Raw genomic sequence first — 21986 nt, forward strand, 5'->3', positions numbered from 1 at the left:
AGATCCCCAGGCACATCAGCGGGGACCTGCCGGAGCAGAGTGGGGGCTCCCGCTGCCTGGACGGACCAGTGCGAGTCTCCCACCGCTCCCGCTGGCAAAGCCTCCAGGGTGGGGTCAGCACCAAGCAGGAGCAGAGGTCTCAACCGGAAAAGGAGACTTAGGGAGATGGATTCCAACCTGAATTAGCTTCACATTCCCAAAGAATGTGACACTAGGCAGGCCCTCAGGGGCACTCCATTCCTAGGAGGCCCCTGCAGAGACGAGAAACTGAGGCCCAGAGAGGGAAGAGCCTGTCCTTCAGCTCTCTCACTGCAGACAGCTCCCCTTCAAGGGACCATGAGGCCCCTGATACACCCCCAAAAGGAGGGGGAGGTTCTGAATGGGAGACAGAATGAGTTCCAGTGCTGGTCACAAGCCAGCACCCTGCTGTTCCCTGCTCAAGGCCAGGCCCACCCCTCCCAGGACGTGCTGGGCTGGTGCACACTCCCCACACGGGAGTCACAGACCAGTACCAGCCCTGACCCAAACCCTGGTCCACCAGCCCAAGGGCAGCCCCAGGCCCTGGGACCATAAGGCAAGCAGCCATAGGCACTCGGCTGTTTCGAAAGAAAAAGGAAGGGGGGCTTGGAGTCACACAGAGACCTCGGTGTGGACATGCTGCCTTGCGGGGTGATCCAGGCAGCAGAGCAGCATCCCAGCGACGTGGCTGCATGTCTAGTACTGTGGCCTTTCCATCTGTAAAACCATTTTGCTCACCCAAAATGGACCAGTAGCTCAAAGAGGCTCAGCAGGCAGCAAGCGTGGGCCACCCACCTGGTAAATCGGGGTGCTGCATGAGGGGACATTCTTGCTGCAAGGGTTTTTTGTTTTTGTTTGTTCATTTTTGGTATCAGGGATTGAACTGGGACACTTTACCTCTGAGCCACATCCCCAGCCTGTTCTTAAAAAAGATTTGATTTAAAGACAGAGTCTTGGGCTGGGGTTGTAGTTCAGTGGCAGAGCGCTTGCCTGGCATGTGTGAGGCACTGGGTTTGATCCTCAGCACCACATAAAAATAAATAAAATAAAGGCATTCTGTCCATCTACAACTACAAGAAAGAGAGAGAGAGAGAGAGAGAGAGAGAGAGAGAGAGAGAGAGAAAGAGAGAGAGAGAAAGAAAGAAAGAAAGAAAGAAAAAGAAAGAAAAAGAAAGAAAGAAAGAGAGAGAGAGAGAGAAAGAAAGAAAGAAAGAAAGAAAGAAAGAAAGAAAGAAAGAAAAGAAAGAAAGAGTCTCTCTGAGTTGCTTACCTCGCTAAATTGCTGAGGCTGAACTTGAACTTGATCCTCCTGCCTCAGCCTCCCAAGCTTCTAGAATCATAGGTGTGCACAGCGTGCCTGGCAGGGGCTCTTGAGTCTTGGTCAGATAATGGCGTTTGCTCACGGGTTCTGTGTCATTATCAGACTAAGCCCAGAACTTCCCTGGAAGCTCTCGGGGTGCTTCCAGAATATGTGAGAAGGAATGCATTCCAAGTGGATGCTCAGAGGAACCAAGTGTGCTGGAGTGGAGGGAGTAGGGTCTGCAGGTGAGAGGACACCAGCTCAGGGATGTGCTCAAACCCTGGGGGTGGGACACAATGCAGGTGGGGGGAAACACTGAGGCTCTTGGGAGAATGTAACGATTGCAGAGGCCAGCAGGTAGGGAGCTCCCTGCATGAGTCCCCAACTTCTGCATATGTTTGCAGATTTCCTAAGAATTTGTTTGAGGAAGTGTGATACTATTACAAAGTGTTGAGAAAATCTACACCAGATACAAAGTTAACAAACAAAGAGATATTGTATTTATATATGCATGTGCACACATATAAATGCATGACATGTATATAGTAGGTATCGACTACATGTCTATTGGCATCCAGTGTGTGAGCATGATATTCACCTGCTCGCTCATACATATGTGCGGGATGTACTGTGTAAAATATTTACGTGTTCACACATGTATGTGTATGTGAGGTGTACACATTATGTGTGTATGTGTGTGACCTTTATACACATATATACATTGCACACACACTCACACACACACTCACACACACACAAGCTATAAGAAGCCAGGGCTGCTGACAGACAGATGCCCTTATATAGTGCTTCTGGCACCCTCTCGGTGGCCCTAGGGATGACGTGTCCTTGCTGCCGTGGGTCTGCAGCCACCTGCCTCCTGCCCAGTCCCACGTTTTCCTGACATGGCTAGCAGGAAGCCACCCCTGGCATTTGCTGAGTCAAACACAAGGAGTACTCTGCAATTTTTCTTTCCTATTACCACTGAAAATAGAGGGGAGAAGGTTGTGAATGTAGGAGATGGCTGTCTTGTGAGTCCTGAAGTCGGCGGCCAGCCTGAGCTGGGCGTCCACTGGGGCCTGTCAGGAGGGCATAGTTGCCACAGTGGTCGTGGGGAAGTGGACGCTAGTTCTCCTCCCTTGAACCTGGGTGGCCCTGGCCTTACCACCTGCTGCTGCGTGGCTGGGGGCCAGGAGTGACCCTGCGGGCCTTCCCAGGTCTGCAGCAGCCTCACGGCTTCCTCTGGGCCTCCAGAAGACTTGCCTCAGACCCCGTCGGCCATGCTGTGAGGAAGCCCAGGCAGGCCCAGGAAGAAGCCCTGGGAAAAGGAAGCGCAGGCCTGGCTGCCGCCCTGTATCTGCCAGGCATGAGACTGAGCCACTTAAAAGGTGACATCCCACCCACTGTCACCGCGTGAAGCCGTGACAGCTACCCTCAGCTCTTCCCAAGCTCAGCTCAGATCCATCACAGGTATAAATGAAGCCTCTGCTTTAGACCACCAAGGGCTGGGGTAGGTTTCCCTTGGCAAGAGATCAGCAGGACAGGTGTTACCCTGACCTGAGAGAAGGCACAGGCCACCAGTCCCCACTGACTTTGCCCTGGTGCTGCACTGTGCAGTGTGGTGATGACGTGGGGCTGGAGGGGTGCTGAGTGGAGGCTGTGAGACGCTGCCGCAGGCCACCTGAGGAGACCCACTCCCGGCCTGAAAGAACACTGAGATCACACATTGGTTCCTGATGCCCATGGGGCCATGAGAAGCCACATCCACTCTTTATTCAAGGGGCTTGTCCATGGAGGACATCCAAAGTTGTCATCGGTATCTTCTCTTCTCCCCAAACACACCAGAGCTCAAATAGCATAGCACTTAATTTCCAGAATGAATGAGATTTCTAAAGCATGCCAAATTGTGGGGCAAACAGCTCAGCCTCTGAAATGTTGACCCTTTTCCAAACCAGGATAATTTCCTTCCTGTACAAAGAAAAAATTAGATCAGTTATTGGACACTTTAAAAGCACATACAAACATTATGCAGAACAAACAGTGACCAGAGAGGACACTGGGCTCACACACTGTCAAGTGCAAACATTCAGCCTCCAGCCCCTTAAAGTGCCAGGCTAGAGGTAGCACCTGCAGGACCCTGACACGCAGCTCTTGGGAGTGTCAGCATAATTTCTAGACATGTACCGGTGTCTTAGATATTCTGTGACTGTGACAAAATACCTGAGGCTGGGTAACCTTATAAGGAAAACAAGTTTCTATAACTCACAGTTCTGGAGGATCAAGGACATGAGGCTGACATCAGCAGAGCTCTGGAGAGGACCCATGGTGGATGGCATCACAACAATGGGAGCACATGAAAGAGAGAAAGGTCACATCACAAAAGTTAGAGACAGACTCTCCCTTCCAACAACACACCCAGTTTGCTAAAGACTTCCTACTAGGCCCCCACCTCTTCAAGCACCGGGGACCTAGCTTCCAACACATGACCCCTTGGGGGATTGCTGAAACACACCCAAAACATGGTTGGAGTACCCAGAAGACCCAGTCATGCCACCAGGCCCAGCTGTCCTTCCTCTCAACTGTGAGTGGGATCCTTAAAGAAACTGCCTGTGTCAGCGTTGTTCATATCATGCTGCGTAACAAACAAGCCATCACTTCTCAGGGACTAGCCCCAGGGTAGAGGGTCTTCCAGTGGCTACAGCAGTCCTATTGCTGGTGGAGAACAGCAGCCCCCAATCTGGAATCTTGCTGGTATTGAAGCAAAGACATAAGATGGCAGAAGGCTGGCCTTGGCCGCTCCTGCTGGCAGCCACGTGTCACGTCCACCCCATTTCAATGGCCAGAGCAAGTCACGTGGCCAGGCCTGAGAGCAACATGCAGGAGACGCAGAGGCAGGGTGGGGCGCAAATATTTGGACAATCATGCAATCTACCAGGGGCCAACTGGATGAGGAATTGACCCACGCGGGCCCTTCATGCCCGGCCAGGTCAAACATGCCAGCACCCCGAGATAGGCCACAATTATCAGAGGCAGGTTTTTTTGTTTTGTTTTGTTTGTTTTTTGGCAGTACTTGGGATTGAACCCAGGGCCTCACACGGGCTAGGCCGGTGCTCTACCACTGAGCTACACTCCGCGCCCTTTCTGAATTGTATTTTGAGATGGGTTCTAAGTTGTCCAGGTGAGCCTTGAACTTGCCATCTTCCTGACTCAGCCTCCCAAGTAACAGGGATTGCAGGTGGGTGCCACAGGGCCTGCCTAGGTTTTGCCTTTTAACCCACCTAAGGAGCAGGTGGATGTGATCCACGGAGGAGAAACACCCAGAAAACAGGGCTCTTCAAAAGAAACCCGCGGTGCCGCGAGGAGGGGAGACGGTGCAGCCACTTTGAAGCTGGCTTGGTGGTTGCTTACAGATCTTAACATGCTCTCAGCATTTGATCCAGCCGCTGTGCTCCTGGGGATGCACCCAAAGGAGTTGAAAACTTGCAACCACACACTGCCCCGCACACAGATGTCTCTAGCTACTTTATTCAAAATCGCCCAAGCCAGCAAGCCACCAAGATGTCCTTCAGGGTGCTAGAGGATGGTGAAGTACATCAGACCGAGGGATCTGGTTCATGCAGAAAGAATGGACTCTTCTGCCTTGGAAAGCCCTGGGGGAACTGGTCACCCACAACCAAGAGAAAGAAGCAATCGGAAAAGGCCGCGCTTGCAACTAAGGGACACAGGAAGACGGTAAAAAGATCAGTGATGGCCAGGGGTCTGGGGTGGGGCAGGAAGGGGAGAAACAGGGGAGCAGGAAGGCGTTCCAGGACGGTGACAAGCCCTGAATGATCTTCCACTGGTGGATGACACATGCCATTGAATGGGCACCAACAGCTCAAAGCGCACCCTAATGTAAACTCACCACTGTTAGTAACAATGTATCGTAAAACACCAGCAGAAAACAAACAGGGCACAGTCTCCTAAGATAGCATCAGGCCTGGGCGGTGCCCTAGCCTGGAATCCCAGAACCCCGGGAAGCTGAGACCAGGTGGAGGCCAGCCCCAGCCACACACTGAGACCCTGTCTCAGAATAAAAAGGGCTAAGGATGCAGCTCAGTGGTGGAGCAGCTCTGGGTTCAAACCCAGTCAGAGAGAAAGAGACAGACGGTCAGGGAAGAGCCTCGGCGACTGGCCCGAGGCCTCAGGGCCGCAGGCAGGGCTGCTGACTGAACCGGCTGGTGCTCTGGGGCCCCGGCAGCCAAGGGTAGAGAGCAGGACAGGCAGAGGTGGGAATCCCAGCTCACATCCCAAAGAAGGGACTTAGGTCCCCTGCTCCCGCTTCTCTGGGGAGCCGACACAGCCTGGGAAGGGGCCACTCACCCCATCTAGGAACCCAGGAGGCTGCCTGGATCTGAGTTCCTGCCCACCCCATCAACTCACCAGCTGTCCCGAGGGTCTCCCACCCAACAGCGCCCCTCTCCCATCCCAGCCCCGGGGCCTTTGTACTGGTCCCTCTCACTCCCCCACCCCCACCCTGCTGATGGGCCTGTGTCACCTGATAGGAACTGGAGCAGGATACCTGCTTGCCCCATGTCCGCACCCGCCCCCTGCGCCAGACTCTGTTTGCCCTCACTGATCCCCTTCGCGTGCTCCACGGCCCTGTCCTTGGGCTTACCCCAGGAGCAGGGAATCCTGTTCCATTCTGCGTCTCTGGTGCCTGGTGCAGGGCCTGACATCGGGAGGCCCACCACCCAGTACCTCTGCCTCAGCGGCCAGTGTCTTCCTGGCCCCTCCCGCCCCTCCCCTCCCGCAGGCTCTCTGGTTCTCTACCCAGCAGCCACCTCCCCTGGCTGCAGCCCCCCCAGGGGCTCCCTGCTGCCTAAATCAAAATCTAACCTTTGACCCAGCCCAGGAAGGGACTGGATACCAGTACCAGAGAACAGGAAGGGGGAGGCCGCAGAGGCAGGACCCAAAGCACACTCTCACACTGAGTCACGTGAGAGTGAAATGTGTGCTGGCCCCACAGCCACCAGCAGGCCCGCTCAGGCTCCTGGCACCAGGGCTAACTCCGGGTACCCCTCAGCCCCGCTTCTCCTGCCTCATCCTGACCCTCAGACTCCAACACGCACCCCAGCCTCCCTCTGCTCTCTGGGGGACTTCCGGGAGCACCAGCTGGAGGCCTACCCACCACTGCCCAGGGAAAGTCACTCCCAGCAGCACCCCTGTGGACAGCAGGCCCACTGTCTCTCTGCCCAGCCAGGTCCACAGGACAGGACAGCTGCTCAGTTTTACCCTGGATGCCCAGGGAGCGGGGCCAGGCTGCCCCACGCGGGTGTTAGCGGCGAGCCCTCTGCCACCCTGGGTAAGGACTGGGGCACATGCTCATCCTGCTGTCACCAGCAGCTCACAGGAAAGAAGGGCTTTCCAGCAGTGCCATGGATTGTCACCGTCCCCATGACGGGACACCAGAGCTGGAAGGCACCTCAGACATTCTCAGCCTCACAGGAAAACGGAGGCCCCAGAGAGTAAGATTTCCTGGGGCCGCCCGGGCCAGAGTCACACTGTGACACACACAGGGCACAATCACAATGCTGCTTCCCTATGGAGGGGGGTCTCCGGGGGCGGCTGTGGGTTCCCGCTGGAGGAGGAGTTGCACTGGGAAATGGCAAAGGCCGTGCCCACCGTTGTGTCCCCCACAGCCCTCCCTGTTTTTGAGAAAGCCGGGGTCGAGTAACATCGAGAGGCAAGGCAGCAGGAGAGCACCCCAGGTCCCCAAGCCCCAGGGCCAGGGCGGTGAGAAGCAGAGAGGGGGCAGAGGCCTGACGACCCGTCCTATGGGGGCTTCTGCAGAGCTGCGCCAGTGGACCTGAGACAGTACCATCGGGATTCTGTCACCACAACAGCCACTCACTGGGGTCACCCTTAGCTCCACTGCCTGCACTACAACTTGTCCCCCACTTCAGAGGACAGAGCTCTGCTCTGGCCACCGGGTGGGTGTGGGCCCCTCTCCCCAGGTCTGCTCAGGTGTGATTCCCAGGCCACCACAGGCCAAGGGCTTCTGAAGGCATCAGCCTGCCACTTGGTAGGGCTGGGAGCCTTTCCTGGGGCCTTTCCCAGGGCCTGGCCCCAGCAGGGTCTTGGGCAGCTGGGGAAGGGTTAACTGTCCACCACCCACACATCTTGACAATCCCTGTCTTGTCCGGTGCCGCACGCAGCCCATCATGCCCACTGCTTACCCTTCCCCCCTCAGGGCACCAGCAGAACCCGCTGTGGGTCTGACTTTGCTGTGTCCCATCACCCTCTCCATTGTGAGCCGATTTTCAGAGGTTTATAGATCAGCTATAAAAAAAATAAACTTCCCCTTTTGAATCAAATGGAGCACTTTGAAACCAGGAGGCCATTGCTGTGCCCAGCAAGTGTGATGGACGCAGGTGACGGAGCCTTGAGTTGTCCCACCCCGACCTGTTCACAGGCCATACTCCCCTTGTCATTGCCCTGCTTTTCTTCCACCAAGGCCATAATGTGGCCCATTCTTGGGGCACCCTGTCCCATGAAACTGGGGAGAGTTGGGGCTCCACTTTGAGAAGGACCCGAAGGACCCCAAGGGCACTGCAGTCAGCAGTGTAGGGTCTTATCCAATCCCTGCAGGTACCCATTAGTGGTTCCTTGGAGCAGGGGAAGTCATCAACTGGGACATTTGTCTTCAAGCCCAAAATGCAGGGCTGAAGCTGGTGAGTGTGCCAACCAGGAGGAAGCCCCTCCCTCTTCAACAGGCTTTACTCTGCCAAGTGTTTGCGCGCGCCCCTCCCCCCGTGTTCTATGTCCCCAGCTTTGGGGGGAGCACGATCGTAAAAGCACAGTAGACTGGAGGTGCAGCATTTTTGGCCTCTTTATTTAGAATTTGACGGATGTGGAGCTGGGGCAGTGGTACAAACGGCTCGGGAACCATGTTTAACAGATTTGTCTTCAAGTTTAAAATACAATGATTATAAAAGAGCAAAAGCGTGAAAAGGCTGCAAGCTAGGTGCATATGTGTGGCAGCTAATTTGTGAGCGACCCCCCCCTCCCCTAAAGCCCGCTATTCAATTTACATTTGTGGATAACTGAGAAGGATGAGATATAGTGCCTTTGGCATGACCAATGACCGGGCAGGGTATGATGGAGATGCCCATGCCCGGACATAAATAGAACATATAAGTTAGTATAACTTTTAAAAACTTTTTGTACAAATATACATGGGTTTTTTTCTTTTTATCCTTTTTTTTTCTTTTTTCTCTTTTGTACTTTTTTTATACTTTTCTCTTTTTTTTGCAGAGTTTCAGCAGAGATTAAACATTTTATATAAATGACTCTTAAAGCTTTACACCTTGGGACCAGTGTACTCCTGTGCAGAATACATCTTGATATAGAGACGTCATTACACATTGCACACGTTTCAGATTTTTAAACACGAAGCCAATCGCTGCTCTGCGGCAGCCGCCGCGGGTTGCTGCTACATGTACGGTCCCAGCCGAGGCCCAGCTGTCTTCCAACATCCGCCGCCCAGGAATTCTCAGGGCTCTAAACTGGAAAGGAGAGGGAACTGTGAGCAAAGACTGCGGGGACCCCGCGGAGTGGCCCTCCGCGGCCCCCGGTGGCGCCGGACTCACCTAACTCATCGCAGACGCTTGCGCGGGGTCTGCTCCACGGCGCCCACCCCAGGAGCCGCGCTAGCAGAGGGACACCCCGCAGGGACATCGCCCGACGACTTCTCAGGCGCAGATCTCTTGCGCTTGGCGAAGAAATCTGCTGGCGACATCGCGCGGCGGATCAGGGCGGGGTCGACGGGAACCCAGAGAGGGGGCCGGGAAAAGACTCGGGGCGCTCGGGCTGGGGTGGGGGCGCCGTCCCCGCCCGCGCCGAGGTCCGCGGCGGGTCAGCTTTGTTTACGTCGCCGCGCAATGTGCTGTGTAAGCATTTCCCCTTGTCCCGCGGCCAAGCCCCCCGGGGCTGCCGCCGCACTTAACCCCCTCGGCGCCGCGATTTTTGCACCCGACGCGCCTGGGACAGACTCCTGCGGCCGGGGCCGAAACCCTCGCTCTGACAGGGTCGGGACCGGGCTCAGCCCCCCCGTCGCGCACTCTCGATCCGCTAGAGACTACCACCGACCAGCGAGGAGGGGCTGCGGACTCAGCCGCGCCCTTCGCGCTGCGGGCCCTTTAATGCCACGGGAGGAGGCGGGGACCAGGAGAGGCCCCCGAGGGCTGGGGAGAGACCGGCCAGCCGGACAAAGCGGGGCCGGGCTGGACCGGGGCGGGGCCGCCAGATACTTACCAGAGATGAGAGGCCCCGACAGCTTCTTGATCGCCGCGCTGCCGTTCGCTCCCGCTGCAGCGGTGCCGGCCGCGGGACGTCCCGGAATCCCCGCGTGCATCTGGTCAGCGAGCGGCTCCTGGCTGCGCTGGTTCTCATCTGGCTCGGCGCCGTCCTGGGGCGCCGCGTCCGGGTCCGGGTCAGCGTCAGAGACCAGGTCTGAGGCCGAGACCGTGGCCTGAGCTGGTGCCGGGTCCGGGTCCGGCACTGGGGCCGGGGCCGGGTCCAGGACCTGGGCCGGGGCTGGGGGCGGGGTGGGCGCCGCCGCCGGGGCGCTAGGTGACTCAGGCGCCTCCTCGAGGCCGTCGACGGACTCAGTGGCCGGCGGCTCAGGGGACGGGATGACAGCCACGGCCACCGGGGGGGGCCGGGGCGCCAGCAGCAGGCGACAGCGCCCCACCTGCACCGTCTCGCGGTAGAAGGCAGGCACGGACTCGCTGTCCACCTCGGTCCACTGCAGGCGCCCAGGGCCCCGCAGCGGCACGTCCTGCTGGAAGTTGAAGTCCCAGCGGTTCTGGTCCTCCGCGTTCAGCTCCGCCAGGCGCATCTGCAGCTCGCGGCCCAGCTCCTCATGGTCCACCGGCCCGAAGAGGCTACGGCAGGCGCTAGTGCGCACCAGTACAGGATAGGTCTCACCGCTGACGAGGCGCTCCATCTCTGCTGTGCTGTGGAGGTACACGTCGGACTTGGCCAGGGGCTCTGTGGCCCCGGGCAACGAGAGAGGAGAGGGGAGCGAGAGGAGGAGGAAGAGAGGCGAGGAGGAGGGCGGAGGCTGGGCAAAAGTGGGACCCCGAGAAGCAGGGCTCTAAGGGACGCGACGGGAGTGCGGGCGCGGGGACTACCTGGCTGGCTGGTGGTGGACGGCTTCCACGACTGGTTCGCTGGTCCTGTCCGGCTGCGGCCGCGCCCCCTCAGAGCTGCCTGACTGCTCGCTTGCTCACTCGGGCCTATTCGGCACCCCTCGAGCACAGAGCACTTGGCCTGTGGAACGCCCAGCCGCCTGCGCCCCCTTTATACGCGCGGGCCCCACCCCCGCGCGCGCGGGCCCCGCCACGATTAGCATAATGTAGTATTTTCTGTTTCAACAACACCGCGGCGATTGGCCGGCGCCGCGCCGCCCCGCCCCCCGCAGCCCGGCCCCCGCGCACCGCCCCATTGGCCGCGCGCACACACCCGGGGACGGGCGGGGCGCGCGGCCTGGCGTGGCTGATTGGCGGCCCCGCGAGCGCGCCGCAGCGGGCGGGGGCGGGGCGCGAGTTAAAGGGCGCTGCGGGCGGTAACGTGACACCGCGGCGCCCCGCCCCCTCGCCCCATCCCCCCCGCCCCCTCTCCCGCCGGCTCCTTTGTCTGCAGGCGGGGGCTGTGGGGCGGGGGTGGTGGGGCGGCGGCGCGGGCGCCCCCTCGGCGAAGCGGTGGGCACCGTCCCCCGCGGGCCCGGCGTCCGGCCAGGTCCCTCGGGCCCCTGCTGCCCGCGATCGCCACTGAGCCTCCTGTGCCAGCTGATGGGCTTCAACCCGCCGCTGCCAGTGCGTCCCTGGTGGGAGCAGGACGGGGTCTTTGGCGCTCGAATTTGTGCTTGGAGGGGTCTGCGCACCTGGATCCTAGTACACCTGCTGGCCCCAAGGCCCTCGAGCGGAAGGCGGCGACAGAAATCAGTTCCCCTCCTGGAGGGCCAAGTGGGGAACACCTTGAGAGCCTGCCGTCGTTCTCCCGCTCTCCCGAGGTAGGGTCTGGAGCCCGATATGTGGGCCAGCTTGCCCAGTAGATGGGACCAGGCTGTGCCCATCATGTCACTGACCACTGACCCGTTCCTCAGCCTCCTTGGGATGGGGTCAGGCCAGGATCTGCCTGCCCTGACTGGCTGGAGGCTTTTGGACAGGAGAAAAGGAAGGACCTCCAGAGGTCACCTGGAAGAGCCTATGAAGGCCGTGCCCCTCCCCCACACAGCTCCTTTGGGGGCACGCACACACACTCCCACCAGAAAAGACACCGAGGAAGACTATTATTTTCTGCCACCTTCCTTTGTCCAGCTGGCTGTGGGGCATGGACCAGGAAATGCCTGGACTCCCTCACTCCACAAGCCAGGAGCAACCCAGATGGAGAGCCAGAACTTTCAGGTCCCCATTGGAGCACCAAGAGAGCCCTGAGCTCTCAGCCCTTTCAGGCTGAGAGGTCTCTGGGAGGGAGGGAAGGTGAGGCTCACCCACCCGAACCAGACTCCCTCCCAGAGTCAGATGGGTTGCAGGGAAGGGGGTGCTTCGTCAACAAGCAGATGTGGCCACAAGTGGTCTTCTGAGTTTTGAAGCCAGGAGCAAACTGAACAGGACAAGGGCGTGTGCCCAGAGTGACACCATGCTGGGGGGTCCTGGGCTTCTGATGGCAGTACCGAAGGCAGGGATTTGTGTGGACTGCTTTGTTTTTCTCTGTATGTTACAGTTCTTATCTTTAAGGAAATAAAGAGAAGCTAACCAAGGGACCCCAGAACCCCTGGAGCAGGGCTGCTGTCAAGTGGCCTGAGGTCACTAGAAGGCAGGGTCTTATTCAGTCCCTTGCAGAGACTGACTTTCCTAGAGACCCTGGGCACAAGGCCACACTGGTTAGTGACCATCTTGTCCCCAGGGTCTCCTAAAAGGTCTGAATGCCTGGGCGTCAGCAGTCAAGGAGGGCCGCCGGTTGGAGAACCCCGTCCAGCCTGCAGCCTGTGCCAAGAGCTCCTCAGGGTCATCTTGTGCGTCCCTCTTGCTCGGACCTTGTGGTACTCTGTTCAATACAGCTCCCATCACCCCACCTCCACCACTGTTTGGGGGGAGGTGCCCCAGGAGAAGGAGCAGGCTGGGACCCCTGGGCTGCCTGGCTTTCTGGTTGGGTTCCCATTCAGTTCCCACTTTTATTTTTCTACTTTACCCGTTTAATTATGGAGTTAAACCAGGTGCTGCGGGACTCCCCCTCTGTCAGCCACATTACAGCACGGAAGGTGACTGTCTCTAGAGTCTGTGACTCTGAATTCCATCAAGGATGGTAAAAACAGGCTTGTTAAAGCTGTTCCTTCTTCCACCCGAGGAAGAGGTTCACCTGGACAAAGACATGCAGGAGCTGGGGGGGGGTGGGCATCAAGAGGAGGCCCAACCTTCCACCCCAAGGGGCCTGGAAGCAAGCGAACATCTGTCTGTGTACAACAATCAAGTTCTATTTTTGTAATTAAAAATACATTCAAAGGAAAAAGGAAACAAAAAGAACAATCTTTGTACTCCATTGCTGCAGAAAGCTGAAGTTGGGGGTGGGGGTGCTGGAACCAGAGGTGGGCTGTGCTCATCTTGGACAGGTTTCCTGGGCTGCTCTAGTACCCCAAATCCTGCTTACTCAGGAGTGGGACTCCACTTATAGAAAGTGATAAGCTCTAGAGTCCCCTGCCTGGCCCCTGCCAAGCAGTATGCCCGTTCATCTCTTGTGACTCTCCGGATCCCACGCAGCGAGCGTAAGACCCCACCTGTTTGCTCTCCTCTGAGCCCCCAGAAAGACCACAGTCCCCAGTCTTCTGTGTCCATTTTGGCCAGGAATCGTTCGCTTCCAGGTGTGGCTGTCCAGAATATCAGAGCAGTCCTTCTGCCCCCTCTGCTGGCCAGATGGGGACCTGGGGCCAGCTGCAAGGCTCCGGAGCAGCCCCTAGAGCGGCGGGCCATCGATGCCACGGCAGGCACACCCACGTTACCTGGGGCGTGGGGGTGGGGTGGAGTGAGGAGTAGACTTCAAGTGCATCTCCAGCTGCTGAGGGTCAGGCCTTTTTGTCTCTGGGCTGGCATCACAGGGCAGGCATACATTCCAGCAGCATGGTCAGCTGGGGAGACAAGCTGGGGAGAAGTAATACCTTGCTCCAGAGCCCAGGCAGTCAAGGCATGGCTCCCCCAGGCAGCCCAGTTCTCTCTCCCGGCTCTTGGACCTGATCCCTGGGCTGTGGTGCAGGCTCCAGATGCAGCCCCAGATCCAGCCCCACCCCACCCTCCTGGAGTGTGGCTCTTAGGGGAGACTGGGGCAGTTAAACCTGCTCAGTTCCCCCAGGCGCCACCCACGTGCCAGTCCTTACAACACCTCCATGGTCTGTCAGTCCCTGTTGTGGGCCCATCTTTCAGCTTCAAGAAGCTCTCGGCAGACTCTTCTGCCATTGAGCGGCAGAGCTGCCGACCCAGAAGATCCGTACTGTGGCCTCCTGCTGCCCCCTGGTGTCTGGCCTCTGCACCAGCACCTCACCTGGCCCCTGGGTCCCCCTTCTCTGTGGGCTATGTCCTGGCATGATCACACACCCCACCATAATGTGTGCTGCAACTGGCTTCCCACGGGAGGGATGGCTGATCCCAAGTCAGGCCCACCCTGACCCAGAGCCTCAGGGAATCCAAAGTCTGGAAACATGGGGCAATTGGCCTGGGGGCCCTTCCAGGGGGTGACCAAGATGGGGCTGGGACTTCACCCTCCTCTCTGACCCTTAGTCAAACCTGCCTCAGGCTGGTTCCCTGGATCGTGAGACCCTGAGCTGTCTTTTCAAATAAATTAAGGCCTTGAAGAATTTTCCATCAAGCCACTGGCCACATGTCAGCCGTCCATCACAGAAGGCTGAAGAATGCGGGGCCAGGGGACAAGGCGTCTCACACCACTGCTTCTGCAAGCCCACTGGGGGGCCAAACACCTGCCCAATGGCTGACATCCTGCGGTTCCCCAAGGGTCCTGCACAGTGTGCCCTGGGGCTGCCCATGACTGCTACCCAGGTGGTGCCCTTCCCAGGAGGCTGGAGGCACCTTATAAATGAGGCAATCCCTGGCTGGCCCAATCCAGTGCCCGCTCAGGACCCTGCCTTGGCCCTTTAATCCTTCCTCTACTGGACAGGAGGAAGGCCTTTTCGTACCTGTTTTGCAAAGGAGGAGATAGAGGCTCAGAGAAGTTAAGCTAACTGCCTGAGATCTCCAGGCCGCGCTGCGACTGGAGGTGGGACCTGCCTTCCCTGCGCTGCGACCCTCTCCAGGGCTTCTGTGAGCCAGGGTCCTGGTAGACCTCGGCTGACAGGCCCCAGTCCAAGCCCTGGAGCCACGGGTAGACCACAGTACAGTGTAGCCTCTGTCCAGGGTCGGCTGGCCCGGGAAGGACCACGTCTTTGGCCTCAGGCTGCATCACTCGTCCTGGATCAACCCGTCCTGGATCAGGCCCGGCTCCTCTCTGCCCCCCGAGCCTGCACCTTCTGCTTCCTAACCCGGGTGGGAGTCGGCCGGCGCGGAGGCCCAGGGGTGTGGGGAGTTACAGATTAACCCGCCGGCCCCCAGCAGCAGGCAGCGCCGGGCGCGCACTTGGCGGGGGCCCAGGCCAGGCGCCGCGCAAACGTCCCTCCCGCACCAGTTCCCGCGCTCGGCTCGCCCCGCCCCCAGCACGGGCTGTTCTCGGGGCGGCTGCCAGGCACGTCCGCCGCAGGTGCCGGCCTCCCTCCGGTGACGCGGCCACAGGCGGCACGAGCTCCGATTACAGGGGCTGCCTTGTGCTTGGGGTCCCGGGCCAGGGGTCCTCGCTTCCCAGCAATCGGGGGAGGGGCCGGGCTGGGCCCGCGGGGAGGACCGGCGGCAACCAGGAACAGCCGCGGACGGAGCCGCTCCCAAACACGTGCAGGCAGCCGCCCTGGGGATGGAGGAGGGGCTCCTGGTTTCTGCACCCAGTGTCCCCGAGCCCCAGGACTTCAGGTCATCTCGGCCCCAGAAGACCCCTCTCAGGGCAGGGGAAGGTCCACAGGGCACCCCTACCCCCCGGCGTTCCCTCCACGCCATGGGCAGGACGCAGACCGCAGGGGTCCCCCCACTCTGCTCACTTTGCCAGAGAAAACAAAATGGGGTGCGAGCAGATCCCTTGTCCCTGTGCCCCCGTGTCCTTGTCAGAGCTAGTGGGGACCCTGGAGAATCAGCATCTCCTGCCCACACGGTGCAGGACCCCAGGCCCTTCCCGGCTACCCACCTCCCCCTCTACTTCCAATACCCACACCACAGTGTCCAGAGGAGGCCAGGACCTGGCAGCGCTGAGGGGAGGACACCCGAGGGGCCCCAGCTCCACCCCAACCTGCCCAGGCAGGGAGGGGCAGCCCAGGCCCAGGCAGTAGTTACAGAGGATCCTGGGGCAGAAGACCCCACCACCAGTCCCTGTTAGGACCTCAGAAGAGACGGGGGCTTCCTAGGCCTGGGGGGCTCTATTCTAGACTAGCGTTGAGCCCCTATTCTAGTGTAACCTCGCTGAATCCTGTCACATCCCTGTGCAGGAAACAGGCCAGAGAGATGGGTGACCCGTCTGGGGTCCCACAGGAGGGTGAGAAGGAGGAAGGCGGTCCTTGGCGGCTGCCTGTGTGCTGGGAGAGGCCCATCACTCCATCATCCCTGCCTGCCTTCCACTGCCCCCACCCCCTCCAGTCCAGCTTTGAAGGTGAAGAGCAGATTGCCAGCCCAGGAGGCGAACGCAGCAGTGTCCTGGCCAGTCCTTCTGGACATGCAGCAGGCCTCAGCAGACGGGGCACCCATCCCCTCTGTACCCCAGCTAGCAGGGAGCCCGCCTTAAGGCCTCCTCCTGCAGAGCCTGAAGCCCCAAGGGCCAAAACTGGACACCTGCTGCCACCTGGTGTTCTGAAACGGAATGGCAGTAGGAACACAGCTGCTGGCCCCACTGGGGACACTGGAGCTCCCTGCCCACGCTGCCACCCTGCCCAGCTCCCTTGTGCCTCACACCTGTGGGTGACTTGACAGGGGCCTTGCTCCCTGTGACCTTGAATCCCCTTGAGTCTAGGATGGGATTCTGCCCAGCGTGTCCAGTCGGGGCTGCGGAGGACTAAAGCCTCATTTTTAAAAAGCCACAGCACATTAGGTTCCGGGGGACTGTCGCTCACACCTCCTGTCCCTGAGGGCAGGCGGGAAGCTAAGGAGCGTGGAGGGGGAGGGAGGAGACAGAGAGCAGCACTAACACCCCAGAGGGACCCACACCCAATCAGGAGGAAGACGAAAAGCAGCCCCACCGCCCCCTCCCCTGCTTCCCCACCCCCAGCCCTCAGCTCTCCCCTCCTTCCTTCCCTCCTCCCAGGCCCTCCTCTTCCTCTTCCTGCCCTGTCCCCACAGCCGTCCTGCCTCCCGTGCCCTCTGCCCTGCTTCCCTCCTCACAGCTGCTTCCCAAGGCCCCCAGGCCACACCAGGCGCCCGGAGGAGACCTGGGCCTCTGCTCACCTTCGCCCACCTGGCCCCGGCTGTCACCGTCCCAGAGCCTGGGTGACCCTGTGGGGACACACACTCACACACCTTCAGATACGAAGCCCAACAGTAAGGTTCCAGTGGCCTTGGGGACAGACTCAGGCCCTGCCAGGCAGCACCCCTGCTGAGGAGGTGGCTGTGACGGGCTCCCGGGGCAGCGAGGGCCCCAGGCTGGCCAACACAGGTGCCCAGAGAGTGAGCAGGGAAGGATGGTGATGAGAGGGTGCAGGAGCCAGGGAGGGACAGGGCTCAGCCCAGGGAGGGACCCTCCAGAAAGCTGTCGGAAACCCTTTAGGGCACCTGCCGGGAGGGGAGCAGGACTCGCTGCCTGGCAGGGGCACACCTGGGCGCTGTGGGGCTGGACGGGGCTGCTGCCTCTTGCTGGCTGCTGCTTAACCTCTCTGTGCCTCTGCCTCCCCCTGAGGCTTGGGGACCAAGTAGCTGGTTTGTGTCGGGTGCCACAGTCCTCCTAAGGGTGTCCAATGACTTTCCTCCTTATCCATCTCCCCTCCAGCCTAGAGGTGGGCAGGACACTGACCAGGGGCCACCACCACCCACTGTGTCAGCACAAACTGGACATTGGCCTTTCCAGGGGGTGGGCTGGGGGATGACTCAGACACCAACAGACACTTACGGGGTCACACACTTTCCTGCACTCAACGCTCGGTCAAACCCAGAGGCCCAGAATCCAGGGGTCCCCGGGAGACTGCCTGGGTGTCTCTGGTGGGTGGTCTGCATTCAGGCCCCCTCCGAGTGCACGCAGGCCTCTTCCTCCTGATGCTGCCCTGGGCAGGCCACCTGTGGTGTCCTGGTCCCTGGATGCTGGTCACATCCAGCTGCTGCTGGTGCCACATCCTCTGTGCAGCCTCCTGGGCTCTTCAGGTGCAAAGTGTCTGATTTAGTCCTCACAAGCACCCGAGGATGCAGGGAGCAGTGCTGTCCCATGTCACAGATGGGAAGACCAGGCTGGACAGGACCAGAGCCTTGCCCAGGCCTGGCGGTCAGTGGGATGCCAGCCCAGAGGGGCCGACTGCAGGGCCCGGCACCTACGCCTGGCTCTGTGGCAAGTACAAACCTGACGCAGAATGTTCTCTCTGACACGCGGGTGCTAACTCACAGGGGCTGGGGTCTTCCCATGTGGGGGAGGGGGAGGGGAGGGGCAGGGCAGGCAGAAGGGCAGAATGAAGCGGACACTGTCACCCTCCAGTTGTGACTGCACAACGGTGGGATTCTACTCCATGTACAACCAGAAGAATGGGAAATTATACTCCATTATACATGATGTATCAAAGTGCATTCTACTGTCATGTGTAACAATTAAAACGAATTTTAAAAATTATTAAAAAAAAAAAAAAAAACCCTGCATAAAGCTGGCTCCTGGGGTCATTTTGTGTTTGTTCTGTGCTGCTGGGGATGGAACCAGGGCCTTGTGCCTGTGAGGCAAGCACTCTACCCACTGAGCTGTGTCCCCGCCCACTCCTAGGGTTTTAAAGAGTGGGACCTCTGGCAGTGTGTTGTGGGAAGTGGCACCAGGCCGTGGCCAGACGATGGAGCTCCCAGCGCAGCTCCGGCGCCAGCGGTGGGACCATGGACCGATGGTGAGCCATGCCTTTAGTGAAGAGGAACATTGAACCCCGGCACTTGTGCCAGGGAGCTCTGTCAGAAGGAATTACCAGTGAACTTGAATGTGTAACCAACAGTACTCTTGCTGCAATCATTTGCCGGCTAAGCAGTCTGAGACTCTTGCAATCAGCTGAAGACCTTAAGATAGAAGAATGAAGTCCCCCAGGTAGATGGTATTCTGTCTGCACCTCTAGACTTGAGACATCAACTCTTCCTTGGATCTGCTGCCTGCCATCCGGCAGTGCAGATTTCAGAAGTGCCAGCCCCTCTATATTGTGTGAGCCAATTACTTAAAATACCCTCCTTTCTCTCTCTCTTTCTCACATCCTCCACTACATATTATTAGTTTTGTTTTTCAGGAGAATCTTATTGAAGATGCCATTATTACACATTGTGATATTCCATATTTTTAAAGTTGCATAGTCATTGCACACAACAGGAGTTTTTCCACATGCATACACACACAACATAATGATATATTTTGGCCAATGTCATGCCCAAGTATTTACCCTCCATGTTTGTCACGAAATATTTGTGCTTGTTTCTAGCTTATAATTCACCTTTTAGTGGAAAGTCTCTTGCCCCTTTCTTCCATATTTATGCTCCATAATTTCTAAAGAAGTTTTATAAACTTTGAAAATGAGAATCTAATTAATGAACTTGTAAATATGCATGCTAATGAATAATTATTTTTCCAAACTCCAAATGTTTTGTTATTTGCAATTATATTTCAAAAAATTATGGTTCTTGGTATGGAACAATGACATGGCATAATAAAAAAGTTGGATGAGACGTGATCTGTATTTTTTTTTTTTTTGCAATAAAAAGACTGAATTCAATAGCATTAGCTTGGGATAATTAGGTTCTTTCCACAATAAATATAATAAAATTTTTTTAAAAAGAGTGGGACCCCCTGCTGCACCCCTTCCACTACCCTGTCTTGGTAACGTCAGGTTGTGATCCAAGCCAGTGCTGGGTCTCACCTCTATGTGGACACAAGCCGTGGCATCCTGGGCTGTCCCAGGCCTGGCCCTGGGTGGCTTCAGCGCCCCTTGTCTGCACATGTCCAATGGGCCTGGCCTTAGGGACCTCTGACTTGGCTCCTGTCTCTATCCATCCACTCGGCAAGTGTCTCTCAGGGGCCCCAGGGGCCACTGTGCCCTCCAGGGCTTCTGTGAAGGCTAGAGGGAGCAGAGGAGCCAGCTGCCTAATATGACAAGGGGCCAGGAGGATGTTCAGGGACCACTTGGGCTGACCCCGGCAGGCAAGAGGAAAGTTCCAGGCAAGGGGACAAGGGCACAGACGCCTTCAGAGGTGCAGCGCTGTTGCACCTTGGGCAGGGCTGGAGGCCAGGGTCATGTCTCAGCTGTCTTGGAGTGTTCCAAAGCCAGAGGGGGCTGAGGCTGGGGCTGAGCGGCAGAGCACTTGCCTGCACATGTGAAGCACTGGGTTCAAACCTTAGCACCACATACAAATCGACAAGTAAAGGCATTCTGTCAATCTACTATTACCAAAAAAAAAAAAAAAAGCCAGTGTGTGTGTGTGGGGGGGGGCAGCCCTGGCCCTGGTGGCCCTGAGCTGAGCAGCTGTACCCAAGGCCCAGGACAGGAGTCCCTGGAGCAGAGGGCTCCTTGTCCTCATGGAGATGTCGAGGGCTGCCACAAGGGAACCAAACTCCCAGGCTCCCTGAGATGCTCTCTGGGCTGGGCAGGCCTCAGGCCAGTGGGGGCGTCCAGGGCTCTGAGAGGGAAGGATGACCAGAGGTCCAGGTCTGTCCACGACTGTCCCCACATTAGCATGGGAAGTCCCACATTCCAGAAACTCCTCTGTCTGGGGGAAAGAGAGCAGAACAGAGCTGCCCCAGGGCTGGGTCCAGATCCAGCTCTGGTCTCTGGTCACTCAGCCTGTGGTGGGAGACGGGGGACAGCGGCTCCTCCAGCCTGCACTCGGCTGTCACTTGAAACCCCTGAGGTCTGCCGTCTTCAGGCCTCACCGTGGACAGGGCTGCATGGCCTTCAGCAGACGCTCCCCATCGAACCCTCAGCGCTCTTCAATGTGGCCACGCGAGCCATGTCCCCCTGGGGGTCCTGGTCTACAGAGGAGTTCAGCGGATGAGGTCAGGATGTCTGCCCGCCCCGGTGCCCAGGCGCTGCCCCCGGAGCCCATGGCAGGCCGCTGTCCTCCCTGTCTCTGAAGGCTGGCATTCAGGTCTGGCCCAGGGTCACTAGACACAGAGCAGCCCTGGTGGAGAAGCCCATCTGGGGAGCAGAGCCTCCCCCAGGGACATGGCCAGGCTGTGGCTCAAAGTCCTCGGGTGGACTGGCCCATCCTCAGGGTGAGCAGGAACCCCACCCTTGGCTCAGAGATTCAGCCCTGCCCCTTCCTGCTCAGTCTTCATCTCTCCCCAGGCAGCCTCTCCACCAGCACCCTCCAGTGACCAAAGCGCAGGTGGGGGTGAGGGACTTTGAACCCCACCCCCAGACTCTGCTGACAGCCTCCAAGATGTAGCAAGGAACCAAGGCCAAGCCCCCAATGCCCGCAGCAGGCTTCCATGCCACTTACTAGACTGGGGTGGCTCCAAGGACAGCCACTAAATTCCACCCTGACCTGGAGGCTCCTGACAGGGCCTTGCTGGGGCTCCCCCTGCTGGCCAAGTCCTGGAAATTCACCCCACTGGGACCGGAAGTGCCTGATGGGCTGGTGACCAGGTGTAGAGTCTTGAATTCTCCAGGGCTGGTACCACCCAGACCCATATTAGACATTTCCCAGGTTCTGGTCCCACCCCAGCCAGAACTCTGTTGGATTCCCTAAAGAAGTGACACTGAGGTGAGTCCTCTGGGATAATAGGAGGCATAACTGGAAGCCCAGCACCTTCCATGGGGCTCATCCCAACACCCCGGGGTGCTCCAGGGAACTTCACTGATCTGGGGTGGGTGAGGAGAAGGCCTGGCGGGGGGCGGGTGGCATGCCCATCTCCAGGACTTCATTGTCGGCTGCCCCTTAGGCCAGACAGTTCCCTCAAGTTGTCTTCCACCCTCCTCCCTGGGTGGTATCACATTTCTTAAATATCTTAAAATGTCTAACAAGAGTTCTCTCTGTCTCATGTCCCCACCCCACCACCGTCCCACTTCAGATCAGGTTTGCAGCCCTGACTCAGCCCGTCCCCGGGGCCCCAGCCCCTGCCAACAGTGTTCCTTCCAGAGACCTCCACGGGCCAGCCTCCCACTCCCATTTTCCCTCCTAGTTAGTCCCTGGGGTCCCCATTCTAGTGAGGGGCCCAGCCTTGGCCCTGATGGCCCTCCCAATCCCTGTCCACTCTGGGTTACCCTATCCAGGGTCAGGGCTCTAAATACCTTTTCGATGCAGAAGACTCTCCAGATCATATGCCGGCTCAGCCCACGGCCCCAAACAGCCCCCCCCCACACACTCTGTGGCCCACAGGCCCCTGCCTGGTGCAGGGC

At 58.4% G+C, this 21986-nt stretch overlaps 1 protein-coding gene across 5 annotated transcripts; it reads right to left on the reverse strand.

The window, feature by feature from the left end:
• Positions 1 to 3045: 3045 nt before the first annotated feature.
• Cdkn1c (cyclin dependent kinase inhibitor 1C) lies at positions 3046 to 10692 on the reverse strand. 5 transcript variants are annotated; one of them, XM_078045392.1, is made up of 4 exons: positions 10492 to 10689; positions 9611 to 10314; positions 3582 to 3624; positions 3046 to 3283 (listed from the first exon to the last, which is right to left on the reverse strand). In XM_078045392.1, the coding sequence occupies exons 2-3, from the start codon at positions 10302 to 10304 to the stop codon at positions 3614 to 3616; spliced, it is 705 nt and encodes a 234-aa protein (XP_077901518.1). In that variant the 5' UTR covers positions 10305 to 10314; positions 10492 to 10689; the 3' UTR covers positions 3046 to 3283; positions 3582 to 3613. The 5 variants fall into 5 exon arrangements, with proteins under 5 accessions (XP_077901518.1, XP_077901516.1, XP_077901515.1 ...); XM_078045390.1 differs by lacking the exons at positions 3046 to 3283; positions 3582 to 3624 and adding exons at positions 8633 to 8857; positions 8947 to 9085 and having other exon boundaries at positions 10492 to 10692; XM_078045389.1 differs by lacking the exons at positions 3046 to 3283; positions 3582 to 3624 and adding exons at positions 8633 to 8862; positions 8947 to 9085.
• Positions 10693 to 21986: the final 11294 nt, after the last annotated feature.

The sequence above is a fragment of the Ictidomys tridecemlineatus genome, chromosome 4 (genome assembly GCF_052094955.1).
Source record: "Ictidomys tridecemlineatus isolate mIctTri1 chromosome 4, mIctTri1.hap1, whole genome shotgun sequence".
In the NCBI taxonomy this organism is placed as follows: Eukaryota; Metazoa; Chordata; class Mammalia; order Rodentia; family Sciuridae; genus Ictidomys; species Ictidomys tridecemlineatus.